Below are 15,448 nucleotides of genomic sequence, written 5' to 3' on the forward strand. Positions count from 1 at the left end.
TGCCGCGGAGCGGCTGGGCCCATAAGCCATGGCCGCTGAGCCAGCACGTCCAGAGCCTGTGCTCTGCAACGAGAGAGGCCACGACAGTGAGAGGCCCACATAACGCAAAAAAAAAAAAAAAAAAAAAAAAAAAAAAAAAAATTGAGCAACTTAAAACACCAACGCGTATCACCGCGCAGTGTCTGTGAGTCAGGAATCTGGGAGTGGCCTATCTAGAAGGTTCTAGCTCAGGGTCTCCCGAGGTTGCGAAAAAGGTGTCAGCTGGGGCTGCCGCCATCTGAGGCTTGCCTGGGGCTCACTCACACGGCTGCCCCTCCACCAGCAGATCTCACCATCGGGCTGATGCAGTCTTTTATAACCTAATCTCAAAGTGACACACCATCTCTCCCACATTCTATTGGTTGCCCAGACCAGTGCTCCTGCAGTATGGGAGGGGGTACAAGTGTGTGATTACCAGGAAGTGGGAGCTATTGAGGGCTCTCTTGGAGGCTGCTTGTCACACTTGGTATTCCCATTTTACCAACGGGAAAACCGAGGCACAGAGAGGTGAGGTAACTCCCCTAAGGTCACCCAGCTGGTAAATGGCAGAGCTCGAATTCAAATCCGGCGCCCATTCCTGCCTCCCATCTCTCTGCCCACCCCTCCAGTCCTCCTCCCTCCAGCTGGCTAGTAAATCCTTCTGGAAAGTTCTTCTGCTTTTCTCTGCCTCAGACCACCTCCTGCTTAGCAGCAGTACTCAGCAGCCCTTGCTGTGACATTGGGGCGACAAGGACTGGGTGATTGGGAGTCCGCCTGAATATTCCGGGTGTTTAATTTTCATTGCCATCAGAATGCACTGCCCTCCTCAACCCCCTTGCCGTGATTACTTTCTGACAGAGCCCAGAGTGGCTCCGAGAGGATGAGGCAATGTGTTAACCTGCTGATCCCCTGGTCTTTGGGGAGCAGGATTTGACAGATGGTGGAGAACTGCATTCCAGGGACTGCAGCATCCCTCTCACTCGGCAGACGGCAGCACTGCCTCTCTGCACATCTGCCGTGGCTGCCCCACACCCCAGCCCTCTCCTCCTGCCTGAGATGCCAGCCTCCCACCCTCACCCACAGCCCACCTTTGAGGGAGGGGGTGTGTGGCCAACTCAGTCCCCCTAAGGGAGGAGCCGCGGAGTGGGGGAAGGTACACTTTGCTTCTTCAGTGTCTCCTCTAAAAGGGGTGCTGGCACCCTGCCCCCCAGCAGCCCTGGAGTTTCATGATGAGATGGTTTGACATTGCCTGCTCATTTATTTTCCCTTTGAAATGAAAATTATAGAAATTGAACATGAGCAACGCCTGCTGCCATTACTTACCCAGAGCACCCCCTGTGCCTTATTAGGGCTATGTGTGAAAGGCTCTCTTATCTCTGGGGTATAATCATTTTCAAAACAAAACCCAAAACCAGAAAGTTCTGCAGCTGGGATGTTTAATTATGACAGTCAGGAGAGCTGAGGAGGGGACAGAGTTCCAGATCTTTCTATCACGAGACTCCTGTCAGAGACTCTAACCCCATCAAGCCTTGTGCCATGTTCTCGGGCTGGGCTTGTGGGTTCTGAAAAATGCTGCTCGTTGCGATGTGGTCCCACTGCACCAGCCCAGGGCCCCATCCACCCCCCAGCCAGCTCCGTACACGCACAGAGATGCAAACAGATGCACGCAGACACACACAAACACATAACACACACAGATACAGACACAAATACGCAAAGATACAAATAGATACATACAGATATATACACAGATACACAAATGCACACAGAACTCAGACACAAACACACACAAAGATACAAATAAATACACAGACATATATAGACACAAATGCACATACAAACAGGCATATACATACAGGCACATATACGGACACACAGATACACATACACAGATATGCAGACATACACAGAAACACACGCAGATACAAAGGTACAAGCACATATACACACAAACGCACATAAAGATAAACACAGATGCAAACACAGATACACACAAACATGAAGATACACAAGCATACAGACACGCACACACAGAAACAGACACAGACACACAAACATACACAGAGACACACACAGACAAAAGACACATAGGCACACGCACCCACAGCCCCCAGAGCTTCCTCTGACGCGTGGCATCTGAACGGGTTCACGGACGCTCCGTTTGTCACGCCTGGGAGCCAGGCCCGAGCTCACATCCTCGGGGTGGGGCTGGGAGCCAGGGCTCCGGCCCCTCGGCCTCCAGACACACGGTGGGAGGGGCCGGAAGGGCCCCCAGCCCAAGAGGGGATGTTATGCTTCAGGCCGGTTGTGAACGAGCAGACATTCCTCGGATTCTTGTGGAGGTGAGGGTTTCCACTCTGTTCAACAGGCATCTGGGTTCATGTGAAAATGTGACACCATCCCGGGGTAGCAGGGGGAGCCTGGCCTCAAGCAGGGGACCAGAAAGCCGGCCTCGGCCCCAAGCGGGACCCCAGGCTCCGCAGCCTGCTGGCCTCCAGATCCTGCTCGAAAGACGTCTCCAGAGAAACGGCCTCTGAAATCAGACTCTTGACAGACTCACCCCTCACTGTTCTCAAGGGCAGACACTAGCCCGAGAGAATCTAAGAGATTCAGGGATGATTGCTCAAAATTACATCCTGAATTGGGCCCCTGGGGCCACGGGAACAATTTTCCCAAAACCCCCAACAGCCCCGAGGGCATCTCTTGGTGCAGCCCCCGGCCCAGCAGCACCCCTCCAGCTCCTCGGTGGGGGAGGGCGGCGAGCGGGGGTGGCCCTGCTCCTGGGATGTTCTACACGAGGGTCAGGCCCTAAGCCGGCCCACAGGAGAGAGCGGCGTTTCTCATAATCAAAGGGCAGCAGGAGACCAGCCAGAAACTCAAGCGAAGTCCAGGAGGAATCTTATGACTCACCCCCGCTCTACATAGCAACAGTCTCCACAACTATCAGGCTGTACCACAAGCCGCAGTGTCCTTCCTTCTACCCCGGGGAGGGAGGGGCTGAGGTCCTGACGAAGGAAGGGAGTCTGGGGCCCTCCTACCCTCCCCCACGCCCCGCAGCCCTTGCCCGCTGAAGCGCCATCTCGAAAAGCTTTTTGTCTTCAAGCAGTGGAAACTTCCTCTCTTTGCAGCTTTGCCTGGGGAGGGGGTGGGTAAGACCTGAGGGGAACCTGACCCTCAAGGATCACCAGACCCAGTGCGAGGGACACCCAGCCTTGTGGGGTTTCCCACTCCTGGAGCTCAAACCCCAGCTCTGCCTTTGGCAAGTCTGTCCCCTCACTGAGCCTCCGTGTCCGCATGTCTCACACAAGGAGAAGGAAAGCACCAGCTCCTAGGACTGTTCTGAGTATTAAATGAGATGATGTAGGCAAACCCTTCCGGGTGTGGCCAGCGCATGGTCAGTGCCCATTCGGGGCTGGTCAAAGATTCCCATGTATTTGTTCGTTTATCATTAGGCATCACAGCTGACCCCACAGCACAAGTCACAGAGGCCAGTGGCTCCACCGTCCACTCAGTGAGACCATGGGCAGGTCTCGGAACTCCTCTGACCCCGTTTCCTCTTTTGTAAATGGGAAATTAAACCACGCGGGAAGAATAGCTGTGACAGCTAAGGCAGAGAACGTGGCGTGTCCCAAATGGACACATTCAGGCACCATCCTCACAGTTTTGCCTTTATGAACCTAATTTTTAACCAGTTTCCTCTTTTTTAACCAAAATCTATTGCAAAAGGAAATTCGGTAGTTACGCCTTAATTAACCACGATAACTGTCATTTGCCATCTACCCAAGGTAACTGAAGAGTAAGTGCAGTGCTAGTAAATTAGAGTTGGGTGCTGTGCCCACAGGAGGCCCTCTCCTTTCAAAAGGGAGGCGAGCAGATTCTAGAGAGGTGCTGAGGAGAGCCCAGCACAGACTGAGACTTTAGCCTTCACGTGATGGGCGTGCTGACCGGGCTTAAGTGGGAGCGACGTTCTCCCTTTGGGGCCCCAGTCTTCCCACGTGCACGCCCCGCATGTGGAGAGATGCTGACCTAACGTGGGGCAGAGCCCCCAACGCTCTGGCGTCCAGATGGGGGCGGCTTCACCCTGAGCTGCAGCCCCAGCGCGGGGAGGCTGCTCCCCTGAGGCGTGGGGGGACCTGGGGGCGGGGCCCAGGCACCCCCGACCCCCGGCCTGACCTGACCTCTGTGCCTGTCTGCCCGCCAGCACCCCGAGTTACAACTATGCACCCAACCCCGACAAGCACTGGATCATGCGCTACACGGGGCCCATGAAGCCCATCCACATGCAGTTCACCAACATGCTGCAGCGGAAGCGCCTGCAGACCCTCCTGTCCGTGGATGACTCCATGGAGACGGTAAGCCGCCCTCCCCCCCGAGCATCCCGGCCACGCCAGGCCGGCAGCCTCCCTGCCCCTCCCCCCACACCCCTCCGAGCATCATCGTCTGGAGAGGAATGGAAACAGGCAGAAGGAAAAGGTACCCTTCCAGGCCAGGGAAACAGCTCTGAGCAATCCAGACGAACCCCCTGCCCTCGGGGAGCTTGTATTCCAGCTCTGCTCTGTTCACTGTAGGAGCCGCCTGCAGCTGCGGACGTTTTTTTAGCAACTTTATGGGGCTATGATCCACAGACCCCTTAGCTCACCCAATTCAAGTGTACGTTTCAGTGGTTTTCATATGTCTGCAGGGTTGTACGATCACGGTCGATTTCAGAAGTTCCATCACCCCAGACAGAAACCCCGCAGCCCTTAGCCATTACCCAAAACTCCCCTCACCTCACCCCTCCGCCTTAGCCACCTGCTCGTCTACTTTGTGTCTCTGTGGATCCTGGACATTTCATGTAAGACGAGTCCTACAACATGTGGTCACTCAGTGTGATGATTTCAAGGTTCATCCAGGTGGGAGCGTGTTCAGCGCTTCATTTTTTATTACTATTATTGCTAAATAATACTCCATTGCATGGATATATTTCTTAAATTTTATCCATGACTATTTAAATTCAGTAAAATACAATGAAATTTCAAATTTAATCTCTCAGGTGCACTGGCCGCATTTGAAGTGCTGAATAACCAAGTGTGGCTGGTGCCGTAGGTGTCAACACTGCCAGCGTTGCAGAAAGTTCTGTCGCACAGCACTGTGGTAGATCACAGACTCCTGCCCCAGCCATTCATTCATTCACTCATTCACTCATTCACCCAACAGCATTTGTCAAGTGCCAGCACACATGGGACCCAGCAGGGAATAAAATGACAGAAGTCCCTGCCCTGATGGGGCGTACATTCTGATGCAGGGACACAGTCCACGAATAAGTAGAAGAGAGGGAGGTGAGAAGTGCTGGGAAGACAAGTAAAGGGGGACAGGAGGTGGGGAGGCTACAGTGATGCATGGGTCAGCCCCAGGGGCCCCGCCGAGAGGTGACAGTTGAGCGAAGACCCGAAGCCGGAGGGACAGGGGCCTGAGCCCCCAGCACAGCATCGTGTTTTGGGACAGTGGGCCGGGCGCACTGCCCGCCTTCCCTCCGCGTGTCCTCACCACCCCGCCTGCGTTTCAGATTTACAACATGCTGGTGGAGACAGGTGAGCTGGACAACACGTATGTCGTGTACACCGCCGACCACGGCTACCACATCGGCCAGTTCGGCCTGGTGAAAGGGAAGTCCATGCCCTACGAGTTCGACATCAGGGTCCCGTTCTACGTTAGGGGCCCCAACGTGGAGGCCGGCTCGCTGTAAGTGCATCACCCACCCCTCCCCAGCACCCCAAAGTCCCAGGGAGGCCTCCAGGCTCCACTGGCACCTGGATGGGCAGGCAGCTCAGCGGGCAGCCCCGTGCCACTCCCTGGGGCGGCACACGATTCAGGCAGGCGGACCTCGGTGCTGAGCGAAACGGTGGTGATGCCACCCGGGGAGGATTGCCTACCCCTCTACTGGGGAAGGAGAGGCCGGGAGCTGTTAGCACCTGTGAAAACAGACCGTCCGTGGTGGGCACTGTGCCAGGGAATCGGGGACCTGGACTGTGTATGTGTCACCACCAATGCATGGGGTTGCCACCTCAACTTCTGTCTGGCCTGAGCGGTCTTTGGGTCTGGAGGTTGTCAGGGAGGAGCCCAGCCATCTCGGCCCGGGCGGCGTCATCCACTGAGATCAGCTGGGCCAGCTTGGCCGCAGCGCTAAGGGAAGCAGCCTCCCCCATCCTTCCTCGAGGGCCACGTGGGCCCTTGGCCAGCATTGCCCTTGGGTTAACCTTTGAAATGATATGTTCTGGCAGCAAAAATGCCGTGTCTGGGGCAGGGAGAGGTAGAGAGGCCAGGAATCACAGCAGCAGCGTCCTCGGGTGAGCCCAGACATCATGGAGACCAACTCGGATGTGTTTTGAAATGCAGATAAGTCACCGCTCAGGTGCGCATCAGGTCTGACTTCCCTCTGAGCCGAGACCACACACGGGCACGGACTCGGCTTTGTTCAGAATTCCTCCCGAAAGGGCGTTGACGGCGCCGTCTTAGGACCAAGATGTTCCCACCGCCTGGGATGTTTGGTGGAAATTCCAGAAAGCAGACGGTGTGAGCTCTAGCCCAGCCTCATCACTGTTCCTCTGCCAACCTCATCAAATCCCTGCCTGTCTGGATTTCAGGGCCCCGCCTATAATAATAGCTATTATAGCGATAGCTGTGCTGATCCAGTGCTGATTCTTCAGGCTTTGGTCTAAGCACTTATATCCAGGTAATCCACTTACGCGTGACAGCAACCCTGTAAGGTGGATGCTAGGATTGTCCCTGTTTTAAACGCAAGGAAACAGAGGCACAGGTTAAGTTGCCTGAGGTTACATGGCACAGGGGGGAAGGAGCTGGAATTCGTCTCAAAACTGGGACTTTGATATTTGTAAATGTTTTTCCTTTTTAGGTAAGAATATATAGGACCATTAAAGTCACTGGGATTATTTGCTTTCGAAAAACGAAGGTGGACAGAACTATAATCCAGCATCTCTTATTGTATTGGTCAGCCTCAGAGTCTGTGATCTGGTTCTTAGGACCCAAAACCACAGAGAAAGAGAGTGCTAATGTCAGACTTGGGGCTGACAGCCAGGACTCCTTGAGTTGTGAATGGAAATGACTCTCAAAATGAACAAGGCAAATAAAATAAGATATGAGGAATGCAGTCACTAAAGTAACTGGAAAGTCCAAGGTTAGTGCTGGCTTCAGGTATGGTGGGATCCAGCAGTCACACAATGACAACAGGAAGCTCTCATTTTCCATCTCTCAGTCCTGCATCCTCTGAATTGGCTTCATTCTCAGGCCAGCTTTTTTCTCATGGTGGCAGGGTCACCACAACCCCAGACTTTTAGGCCATTCAGCTTGGGAAATGGCCTAAAAGTGGTTTGAACGGAAGCCCTGAGGCTGACTCTCACTGCCCTGACTGGTCACGTGTCCATCCCTGAGCCACTCGCTGTAGCCAGGGTGATAGAAAACCTTGTGTGACCAGGCTGAGTACATCAGGCGGTGGAATCTGAATGGGGCCAGGTAGTGCCTCCAGAAGTAGAAACTCTTCCCACCAAGCAAGGTGTGGGTGCTGGGTGGGAAAAGCAGTCCTGTCCATCCCACCCAGCCTGGGGGCAGCAGGACCTGTGGACGACCTCAGGTCAATCCAGCTGCTAGTTGCCAACATTCACCCTGGCGTCCCCTCACCCAACGGACTTTTCCAGCTCCCTCCTCCTGCCTGATTAAGTGGTCTGGTCACGCCTCTTGCTAGCTTCAAGCCCCTCCACCAGGCAGCTTCACCCACCTTCCCCAGCCTCACCCCCATGACCACCCCAGTGTCGCAGGAATGGGGACCCCTTCCAGAACCCAAGAGTGGGCTCTTGTCTAACACTCAGAAAGGAATTGTCCGAGGAGACACAGGTGCTGACAAAGCAAGAGAGAGAGCAGCCTCACTCTCTCTCTGAGACAGGGGAGAGCAGGAGGGCCGGGGACCCCAGGAGAACTGCTCTGCCACGTGGCTCACAGTCTGGGGTTTTACGGTAATGGGGTTAGTTTCCGGGTTGTCTCTGGCCAGTCATTCTGACTCAGGGTCCTTCCTGGTAGCCCGCACATCGCTCAACCAAGATAGATTCTAGCGAGAAGGATTCTGGGAGGTTGGTAGGACATATGGACTGGCGTCTCCTCTCTCCTTTTGAACTTTCCTGAATTCTTCTGATTGGTGGTAGCGTGTCAGTTCCACGTTCCTTACCAGGACCTCCTGCTGTAAGATAACTCATGCAAATGGTTACTACCTGCCTGGTCAGGACGAGCGGTTTCAGTCAGTGGTTCCCCTGAAACCAGCACACCTGACTACCTGTCCAGTGTTCACAAGGTGCTAGGCTAGGAGAGAGAGGAAGTGAAAGACATCCGAGACCCTCGGACCCAGGCCCTGCCCCCCAACCCCAGGAAACCAGACAGGGGCAGGGAGGGCACTGTGCCACCTTGATGGAGAATGTGTCCATGCGGCCATGATCCATCCAACCGGTGCAGGCCCTGTGCCGGGCACAGCCTGAAAGTCACTTAACCACTATGTCGGGAACACCCCATGTAGAAACAGGACACGGGAGAAGTGACAGACGCATGGCAGCGGTAAATAATAACACTTACTGAGCACCTACTGTGTTCTCTAAGTGTAAAAGTACTACATACAGGGCTTCCCTGGTGGCGCAGTGGTTGAGAGTCCGCCTGCCGATGCAGGGGACACGGGTTCGTGCCCCGGTCCGGGAAGATCCCACATGGCGCGGAGCGGCTGGGCCCGTGAGCCATGGCCGCTGGGCCTGCGCGTCTGGAGCCTGTGCTCCGCAGCGGGAGGGGCTGCAACAGTGAGAGGCCCGCGCACCGCAAAAAAAAAAAAAAAAAAAAAGTACTACATACAGATAGAGAAGTGAACAAGACAGACAAAAATGTCTGCCTTCCCATTAGATTCTAATTGGGCAGTAGACAACCAACCAGATAAATGAGTAAAATACATAGTAAAACGCGAGGGTGACAAGGCTTCAGGAGCAAGACAGAGCAAAGAAGGGGCTGAGCACGGGGAGGGGTGCAGTTCTAAATGGGGTCCTCAGGAAGGGCCTCGTGTCAGTAATCTGTGCTGTGTAACAAATCACTAGAAACTTAGCAACTGAAAGCAACACACGTGCTTTATCTCAGTTTCTGTGGGTCAGAAGTCTAGGCGTAGCTTAGGTCGGTCCTCTGCTTAGGCTGAAATCAAGGCATCAGCCAGGGCTGCTGTCTCATCTGGAGGCTCAACTGGGGAAGGACCTGTTTCCCCACTCTGGGGGCTGTTTAAGTGCAAACAGAGGACTTGAACTCACACAGCCTGCCTCTCAGAGTACTCAGCAGGCGTCCTTGCTAGGGGCGAATTTACGTCAGCTTTCTTCTTCAAAGCCCGCCAGGGGAGACAAAGAAATGAGGGAGGGACAGCTAACAAGACAGAGTCGTATGTCTCGTGACATCACCTTGGTCTGACATCCCCATCACCTTTGCCATGTTCCAGCGGTTTGGCCCACCTTCAAGGGGAGGGGATCACAGTGGGGTGTGAACCCCAGAGCATGGGGATCTTGGGGCCACTTGGTAATCGTTGAGGGAAGAACTAAAGGTGGTGAGTGAGAGTGCTCACTGGAGTCTGGAAGAAGAACATTCCGGGCAGAGGGGACACAAGGACAAAGGCCCTGAGGCCAGACTGTTCTTGGCCTTCTAGGAAAAGCAAGGGGGCCAGTGTTTGCCTCAGAGGTTCAGAGAAGGGTCCGAGGGAAGATCCAGGATTTGGGGTGTGTCTTAAAGGAAGGTGTCCTTTGCTCAGAGAGTGGGGGCAGGGAGGGCATTCCTGGCAGAAGAAACAGACAAGCAGAAGCCAGCTGGGGCCTGTGAAGTGCAGCCCCTGTGGTGGTGTGGCGGGTACAGGTTAGGGGTGGGGTTTAGCTGAATTGGGGCACAGAGGGGAGCTTTGACGGCTGAGGTGCAGGAGAGTGACACGATCAGTGGCAGCTTTCCCACCTTCAGGGCGTCAGCCCCTGGCGGTCTCCATCCCTCCGGCGGCCCCTCTCCCGAGGGAGGCTGGGTCATCACTGCCCAGGTGACTGAGTCCTGTTCTCCATGCCTCCCTCAGGAATCCCCACATTGTCCTCAACATTGACCTGGCCCCCACCATCCTGGACATCGCAGGACTGGACATCCCCTCGGATATGGACGGGAAATCCATCCTCAAGCTGCTGGACACAGAGCGGCCAGCAAATCGGTGAGGGGCCGGGGTGGGTGCTGGGGTACCGGGCATCCCGAACTGTACAAACTCGTGGCCGAGCCATGTGGGTCTGAGAGGGGGTATTTCCAAGGTCAGGAGCTGGGGCTCTAGGGCCCCCCATCCTGACCACTTAACCTGCCGTGGGAGAGAAAGAAGCCCCCTCTCTAAGAGTCCACCTTCCCAGCTGGAATATGGCCACGGTGACCAGTCGAGGACCCTCCAGCACTAAAATTGTATAAAACTTGAAAAAATATCCACACTAATTAAGCACGTACTATATGCCAGGCCTTTGCTATGCTTTGTAGGGGATTTTATCATTTTGATCCTCACGGTAACGCAGTGAGGTAGGCATTATTATGATCCCATCTTAGCAATTTGGAAATTGAATCCAGAGAAGTCAAGTGACTTGTCAGAGGTCTCTTAGCAGGTCTGGACCCAACTCCCGGCATTCAGCCTCTAGGCTACAGCTAGAGTCTCTTAATCGTCATGCTCTAAGGCCGGATGATATGATGGGAACATATTCCTAGGTGTGCTGGAGGCAGAAAAAAGAACAGTGATGGTGAGCAAAAACTAGGTGGGAAGGTGAGTTGAGTCTGGCGGGGACAGGAAAGGAGGAGGACACTTTCACTGCTGCGGCAGCAGCGACATCTAGTGGCCACCAGTGCTACTGCCCACTGAGTTAGCCTCACAGCACTGATGCAGCCTCCAGCTTGTATCTCCTGCAGCTCAGCGGGTCCAGCCCTGATGGGCACTGTCTGTCCACATCCGATTGTCCTGTAGGAGGAACCACCTCTGTTGAGCCTCCTCCCTCTGACTAGAAGGTGTTATGAGCTTTAAGAGTACAAAATGGGCATGTTTTGGGGGGCGGGGGCACTGGGTTGGGAGCCAGGACACCCGGGAGTCAGGTGCAGGATGGAAGCTTCCTCTCTCAGCCTGAGGCCCCATCTGGGAGATGGAAATGATAGAGTGAAACGACATGAAATGCACACTTAAATTACACAAATCCAACTGCAGAGGATCAAAAAGAAAAAAATCCTGCCAAAACACAATGTAATTAACCTGAAGTCAGGACAAGTTGCATCTGGTGCTGAACTAAAGAGGAAGCGATCTCTTCTGACACTGGGGAACTGTTGGACTTCCTGGGAGGCACGGAGACACACACACACGACTATGTGTGACTTAGAGCAACTTTGACCTGGGTCATTTCTGCCCCATGTACCTTCAGACCCAAGTCTCTGGGGAAATACAGCTCTGCCCTGGGGGGTGTGAGCATCCTCCGCTCGCCCCAACTGGCCCCCGGGTCTGTGCTGATTGTGAACCAAGGCTGGCTCTGAGCACCATCCCTGCCTCTGGGAGGACAGAGGGACACATGAGCCCCACACATTGATGAGAAGATGGAAGTGTGCTTTTTTCCCCCAGGTTTCACTTGAAAAAGAAGATGAGGGTCTGGCGGGACTCCTTCCTGGTGGAGAGAGGGTGAGTGCCAGGGCCTGGAGGAGCTGCCCCAGGACATTTGAGCTGAGCAGCACCTGGGTAACCCCCTTCTGCCCTGTCCCAGGAAGCACCTGGCAGCCCCACCTGCACCCATGATATTAAAGATCTCACTGTCGAGGGCAGGAGGGATCCCATTGCTATTATGACACCTTCCACCAGGGGCTGGGAATTTGTGTCCACAGCCTCCTGTATACAAGGAAGCCCGTTCGCTTTTCCTATGGTTGACATAGAATTTGCATCTGGAGGCCATCTGTATCCTTCAGACACGTTTTGTCCTGTCTGTATAATGTCTCACATGCTTTTTAACTTATTGCCAACTCATGTAATTTGGGAGAATTTTTATTAAATCCCCATTTCCTTTTATTTCTTTTTTTGAATTTTTGAATTTTATTTTATTTATTTTTTTTATACAGCAGGTTCTTATTAGTCATCCATTTTATACACATCAGTGTATACATGTCAATCCCAATCTCCCAATTCATCACACCACCACCACCACCCGCTGCCGCTTTCCCCCCTTGGTGTCCATACGTTTGTTCTCTGCATCTGTGTCTCAATTTCTGCCCTGCAAACCGGTTCATCTGTACCATTTTTCTAGGTTCCACATATATGTGTTAATATACGACATCTGTTTTTCTCTTTCTGACTTACTTCGCTCTGTATGACAGTCTCTAGATCCATCCACGTCTCTACAAATGACCCAATTTCGTTCCTTTTTATGGCTAATATTCCATTTATATATGTACCACATCTTCTTTATCCATTCGTCTGTCGATGGGCATTTAGGTTGCTTCCATGACCTGGCTATTGTAAATAGTGCTGCAATGAACGTTGGGGTGCACGTGTCTTTTTGAATTATGGTTTTCTCTGGGTATATGCCCAGTAGTGGGATTGCTGGGTCGTATGGTAATTGTTTTTAGTTTTTTAAGGAACCTCCATACTGTTCTCCGTAGTGGCTGTATCAATTTACATTCCCACCAACAGTGCAAGAGGGTTCCCTTTTCTCCACACGCTCTCCAGCATTTGTTGTTTGTAGAAAATCCCCATTTCTTAAGTCTGTTGACAATCAGAAGATGTGGCCTGGCTGGACCTGCATCCTCCATGGTGACCCTATACCAGGGCTGAGCGGGGCCGTGCACTCCTCCAGGGCTGGGCGGCCAGCCCCACTTCCGCTCTCTGCCCCACAGCAAACTGCTCCACAAGAGGGACAGTGACAAGGTGGATGCCCCGGAGGAGAACTTCCTGCCCAAGTACCAGCGTGTGAAAGACCTGTGTCAGCGGGCCGAGTACCAGACCGCGTGCGAGCAGCTGGGGCAGGTGAGGATGCTCGGCTGGTGCCCTGGGGCTGGGGATGGTACCCTGCCCTCCCTTCTTCCCTCCCAGTGGCCACCCCGGCTAACCACGACTCAGGCCTGCTCCTCGGCCTTCAGACCAGCGGAGCCAGTGGGGCCAGCGCCCCTGCTGATGTGTGAGACGCAGGGTGATGCCAGGTGGTACAGGCGACACTCAGAAAGTTCTTCCAATCCTGCTCACATTAGAGGCAAAGTCTCCTGGGGGTGCACGTGTGTCTTTAGCTGCTGTGACTCATGCCCAATCCTTCTTTAACAAAGACATAGCCAACCTCTGCACAGTATTTACGAAGTTAAATAACCATTTACATTGTATTCACTCTCCCAGAGCATCATTGTGGCTGGTTTTCCACTTATATAGGAATAATAGGAAATTACCTTTTTAAGTAAATAAGTTTTAAAAATGTGAATTGATTTCAAGAGAAATATTAAGGAAATTATAATCCAAGTAGTATTTAGAGGTAGCAGAAGCTGTGACTGATGTTTCGGAGAGTCTGAACTTTCTGAGGAGGCCGAGGTGGGCGCTGGGGAGGAGAGGGGAGGGGTGGGGGCAGAACCTTGTAAAGAGGGACCCAAGCAGGAGGCGCGGTTCGGAGGTTGCGGGGAGGGGAGGGCTGACGAGCAAGCAGGGCAGACAGGAGGTGCTTCCCTGCCTCGGTCTGTGAGCTGGGACTTTGAGCTCGTCCACAGCGGCTCAGGCCTGAAGATGCATGCCTGTTTCACCAGTAAGAATAAGTAAAGCCAGGGCCTCCCCATTCCATTTCTCATTAATAGACCAAGGCTGCCAAGGCCAGGGCATGAGCTGGGTGGGTCTCACAGGCTGCATCCAGGCAGCTCTGTCTTATCACTAGACTCAGAATTAGCAGCCACCTGTCCTCGTGGCTGTGCCCCCGGCCGCCCAGCGTTTGTTCACAACCCCCGACCCCGCCCCATGCTCTGGAGGGCATCTTGTCTGGGAAGTACCCGTCTGTGCCACTGAGCGAGAGCTTTGGTTTACACTGGAGCGGCATTCAGTGCTGCCTCTGTAGCCGGGCACGGTCCCAGGCACCGGGGCAGCAACAGCCTCAGACGCCCTGGACAGAAAGCCCTGCCCTCCTGGAGCTGATGATCTGGGCAGATCCCAGAAGCGGTTCCGATTTCAGTTCTGAGCTACAAGAAATGAGCCGATGAGACCAAGGGGCCCTTTGTCCCCCTGGGATTGTCGAATCCCCCTGCTGGTCCCTCCCCCCTCTCTCCCTGCAGATTGAGGGTCTGGTAGTCCCAGGAAGGGGAGAGGGCAAGTATCGGCATCTTCAGAACAGATTATCTGAGCGCACTGCTTAACCCAAAGGAAAGGAGCGCCGGGGGTGGGTTGGGGGCCTAGACTGGCAGCGGAGGCATCGAGCCATGGCCCCCAGACTTACAGCTCTAGGTCCTCCAGGACCCCAGCCCAGCCCAGACATTCCCCTGCCGGCAGATGCAGTCACAGCCCTGCTCAACTGCCCTCCCTCCCCCAGCCCCCCAGCCCCAGTGCCACTGCCCGTCTCATGCTGCACCTTCCAGGAAGGCCCTTCCCTGCACACGAGCCATGCCCTGCGGCCCCGGAGCTTCGCTTAGAGGGGCCTCCCTGTGACAGGGCTCACCCTCGGCCACAGCGCATCACCCTGGGTACCATTTCTGTGCTCCTCCCACGGTGGACAGGTGTCCATCCATGATGGAGCAGCTCGTTCCAATCACAGAGCCCGTCTGAGCCCGTGTCCAGCTAAGGCCGCTAGAGGGAAGTCTCCGGGGTGGACGGGAACGGTGGGGCAGCCGCTAGTCAGGAGAAGCAGCCGAGCAGGTTGGCCCAGGCCCGGAGGGCTGAGGACCCGGTGTGTCTTGCAGAAGTGGCAGTGCGTGGAGGACGCCTCGGGGAAGCTGAAACTGCACAAGTGCAAGGGCCCCGCACGGCCCGGGGGCAGGGCCGTCTCCAACCTGGTGCCCAAGTACTACGCACAGGGCGGCGAGGCCTGCGTCTGCGACAGCGGGGATGAGCAGCTCAGCCTGTCCGGACGCCGGAAGAAGCTCTTCAAGAAGAGTATGCAGGACGGGAGGGGAGGGGATCGGAGGGGAGGGACCGCACCTGGGCAGCCCTAGTAGTTCCTTCAAACGGATCCACATCCCACCCCTCTCGATCCACCCGTCCCTGGGGGCAGAGAGTAGTAAAGAAGGAAGATAAGCTGACCGTGTCCAGGGCCAAGAAGAGCAGGACCGTAAAGAGAAAGTGAGGAGAGAGGGATACGGCCCCAGACCACGTGGTGGGGCCCCTCTGAGACCAGAAAGAAGCCCCCGGAGGGTTTTAAGCAGAGGAGCCGGGATCAGA

The 15,448-nt window shown here is 54.5% G+C and overlaps 1 protein-coding gene across 3 annotated transcripts in view; it reads left to right on the forward strand.

Annotated features, from left to right (window-relative positions):
• The window catches only part of SULF2 (sulfatase 2), a 139,701-nt gene that overhangs the window by 102,987 nt on the left and 21,266 nt on the right, over positions 1 to 15,448 (forward strand). For all 3 annotated transcript variants that reach the window (XM_060030666.1, XM_060030667.1, XM_060030668.1), the window contains 6 exons: positions 4,220 to 4,370; positions 5,564 to 5,739; positions 10,133 to 10,261; positions 11,684 to 11,740; positions 12,946 to 13,075; positions 14,971 to 15,163. In XM_060030666.1, the coding sequence (XP_059886649.1) occupies positions 4,220 to 4,370; positions 5,564 to 5,739; positions 10,133 to 10,261; positions 11,684 to 11,740; positions 12,946 to 13,075; positions 14,971 to 15,163 (836 nt within the window). The remainder of the gene's footprint in view (positions 1 to 4,219; positions 4,371 to 5,563; positions 5,740 to 10,132; positions 10,262 to 11,683; positions 11,741 to 12,945; positions 13,076 to 14,970; positions 15,164 to 15,448) is intronic.

Source organism: Delphinus delphis, chromosome 15 (assembly GCF_949987515.2).
Source record: "Delphinus delphis chromosome 15, mDelDel1.2, whole genome shotgun sequence".
Classification (NCBI taxonomy): domain Eukaryota; kingdom Metazoa; phylum Chordata; class Mammalia; order Artiodactyla; family Delphinidae; genus Delphinus; species Delphinus delphis.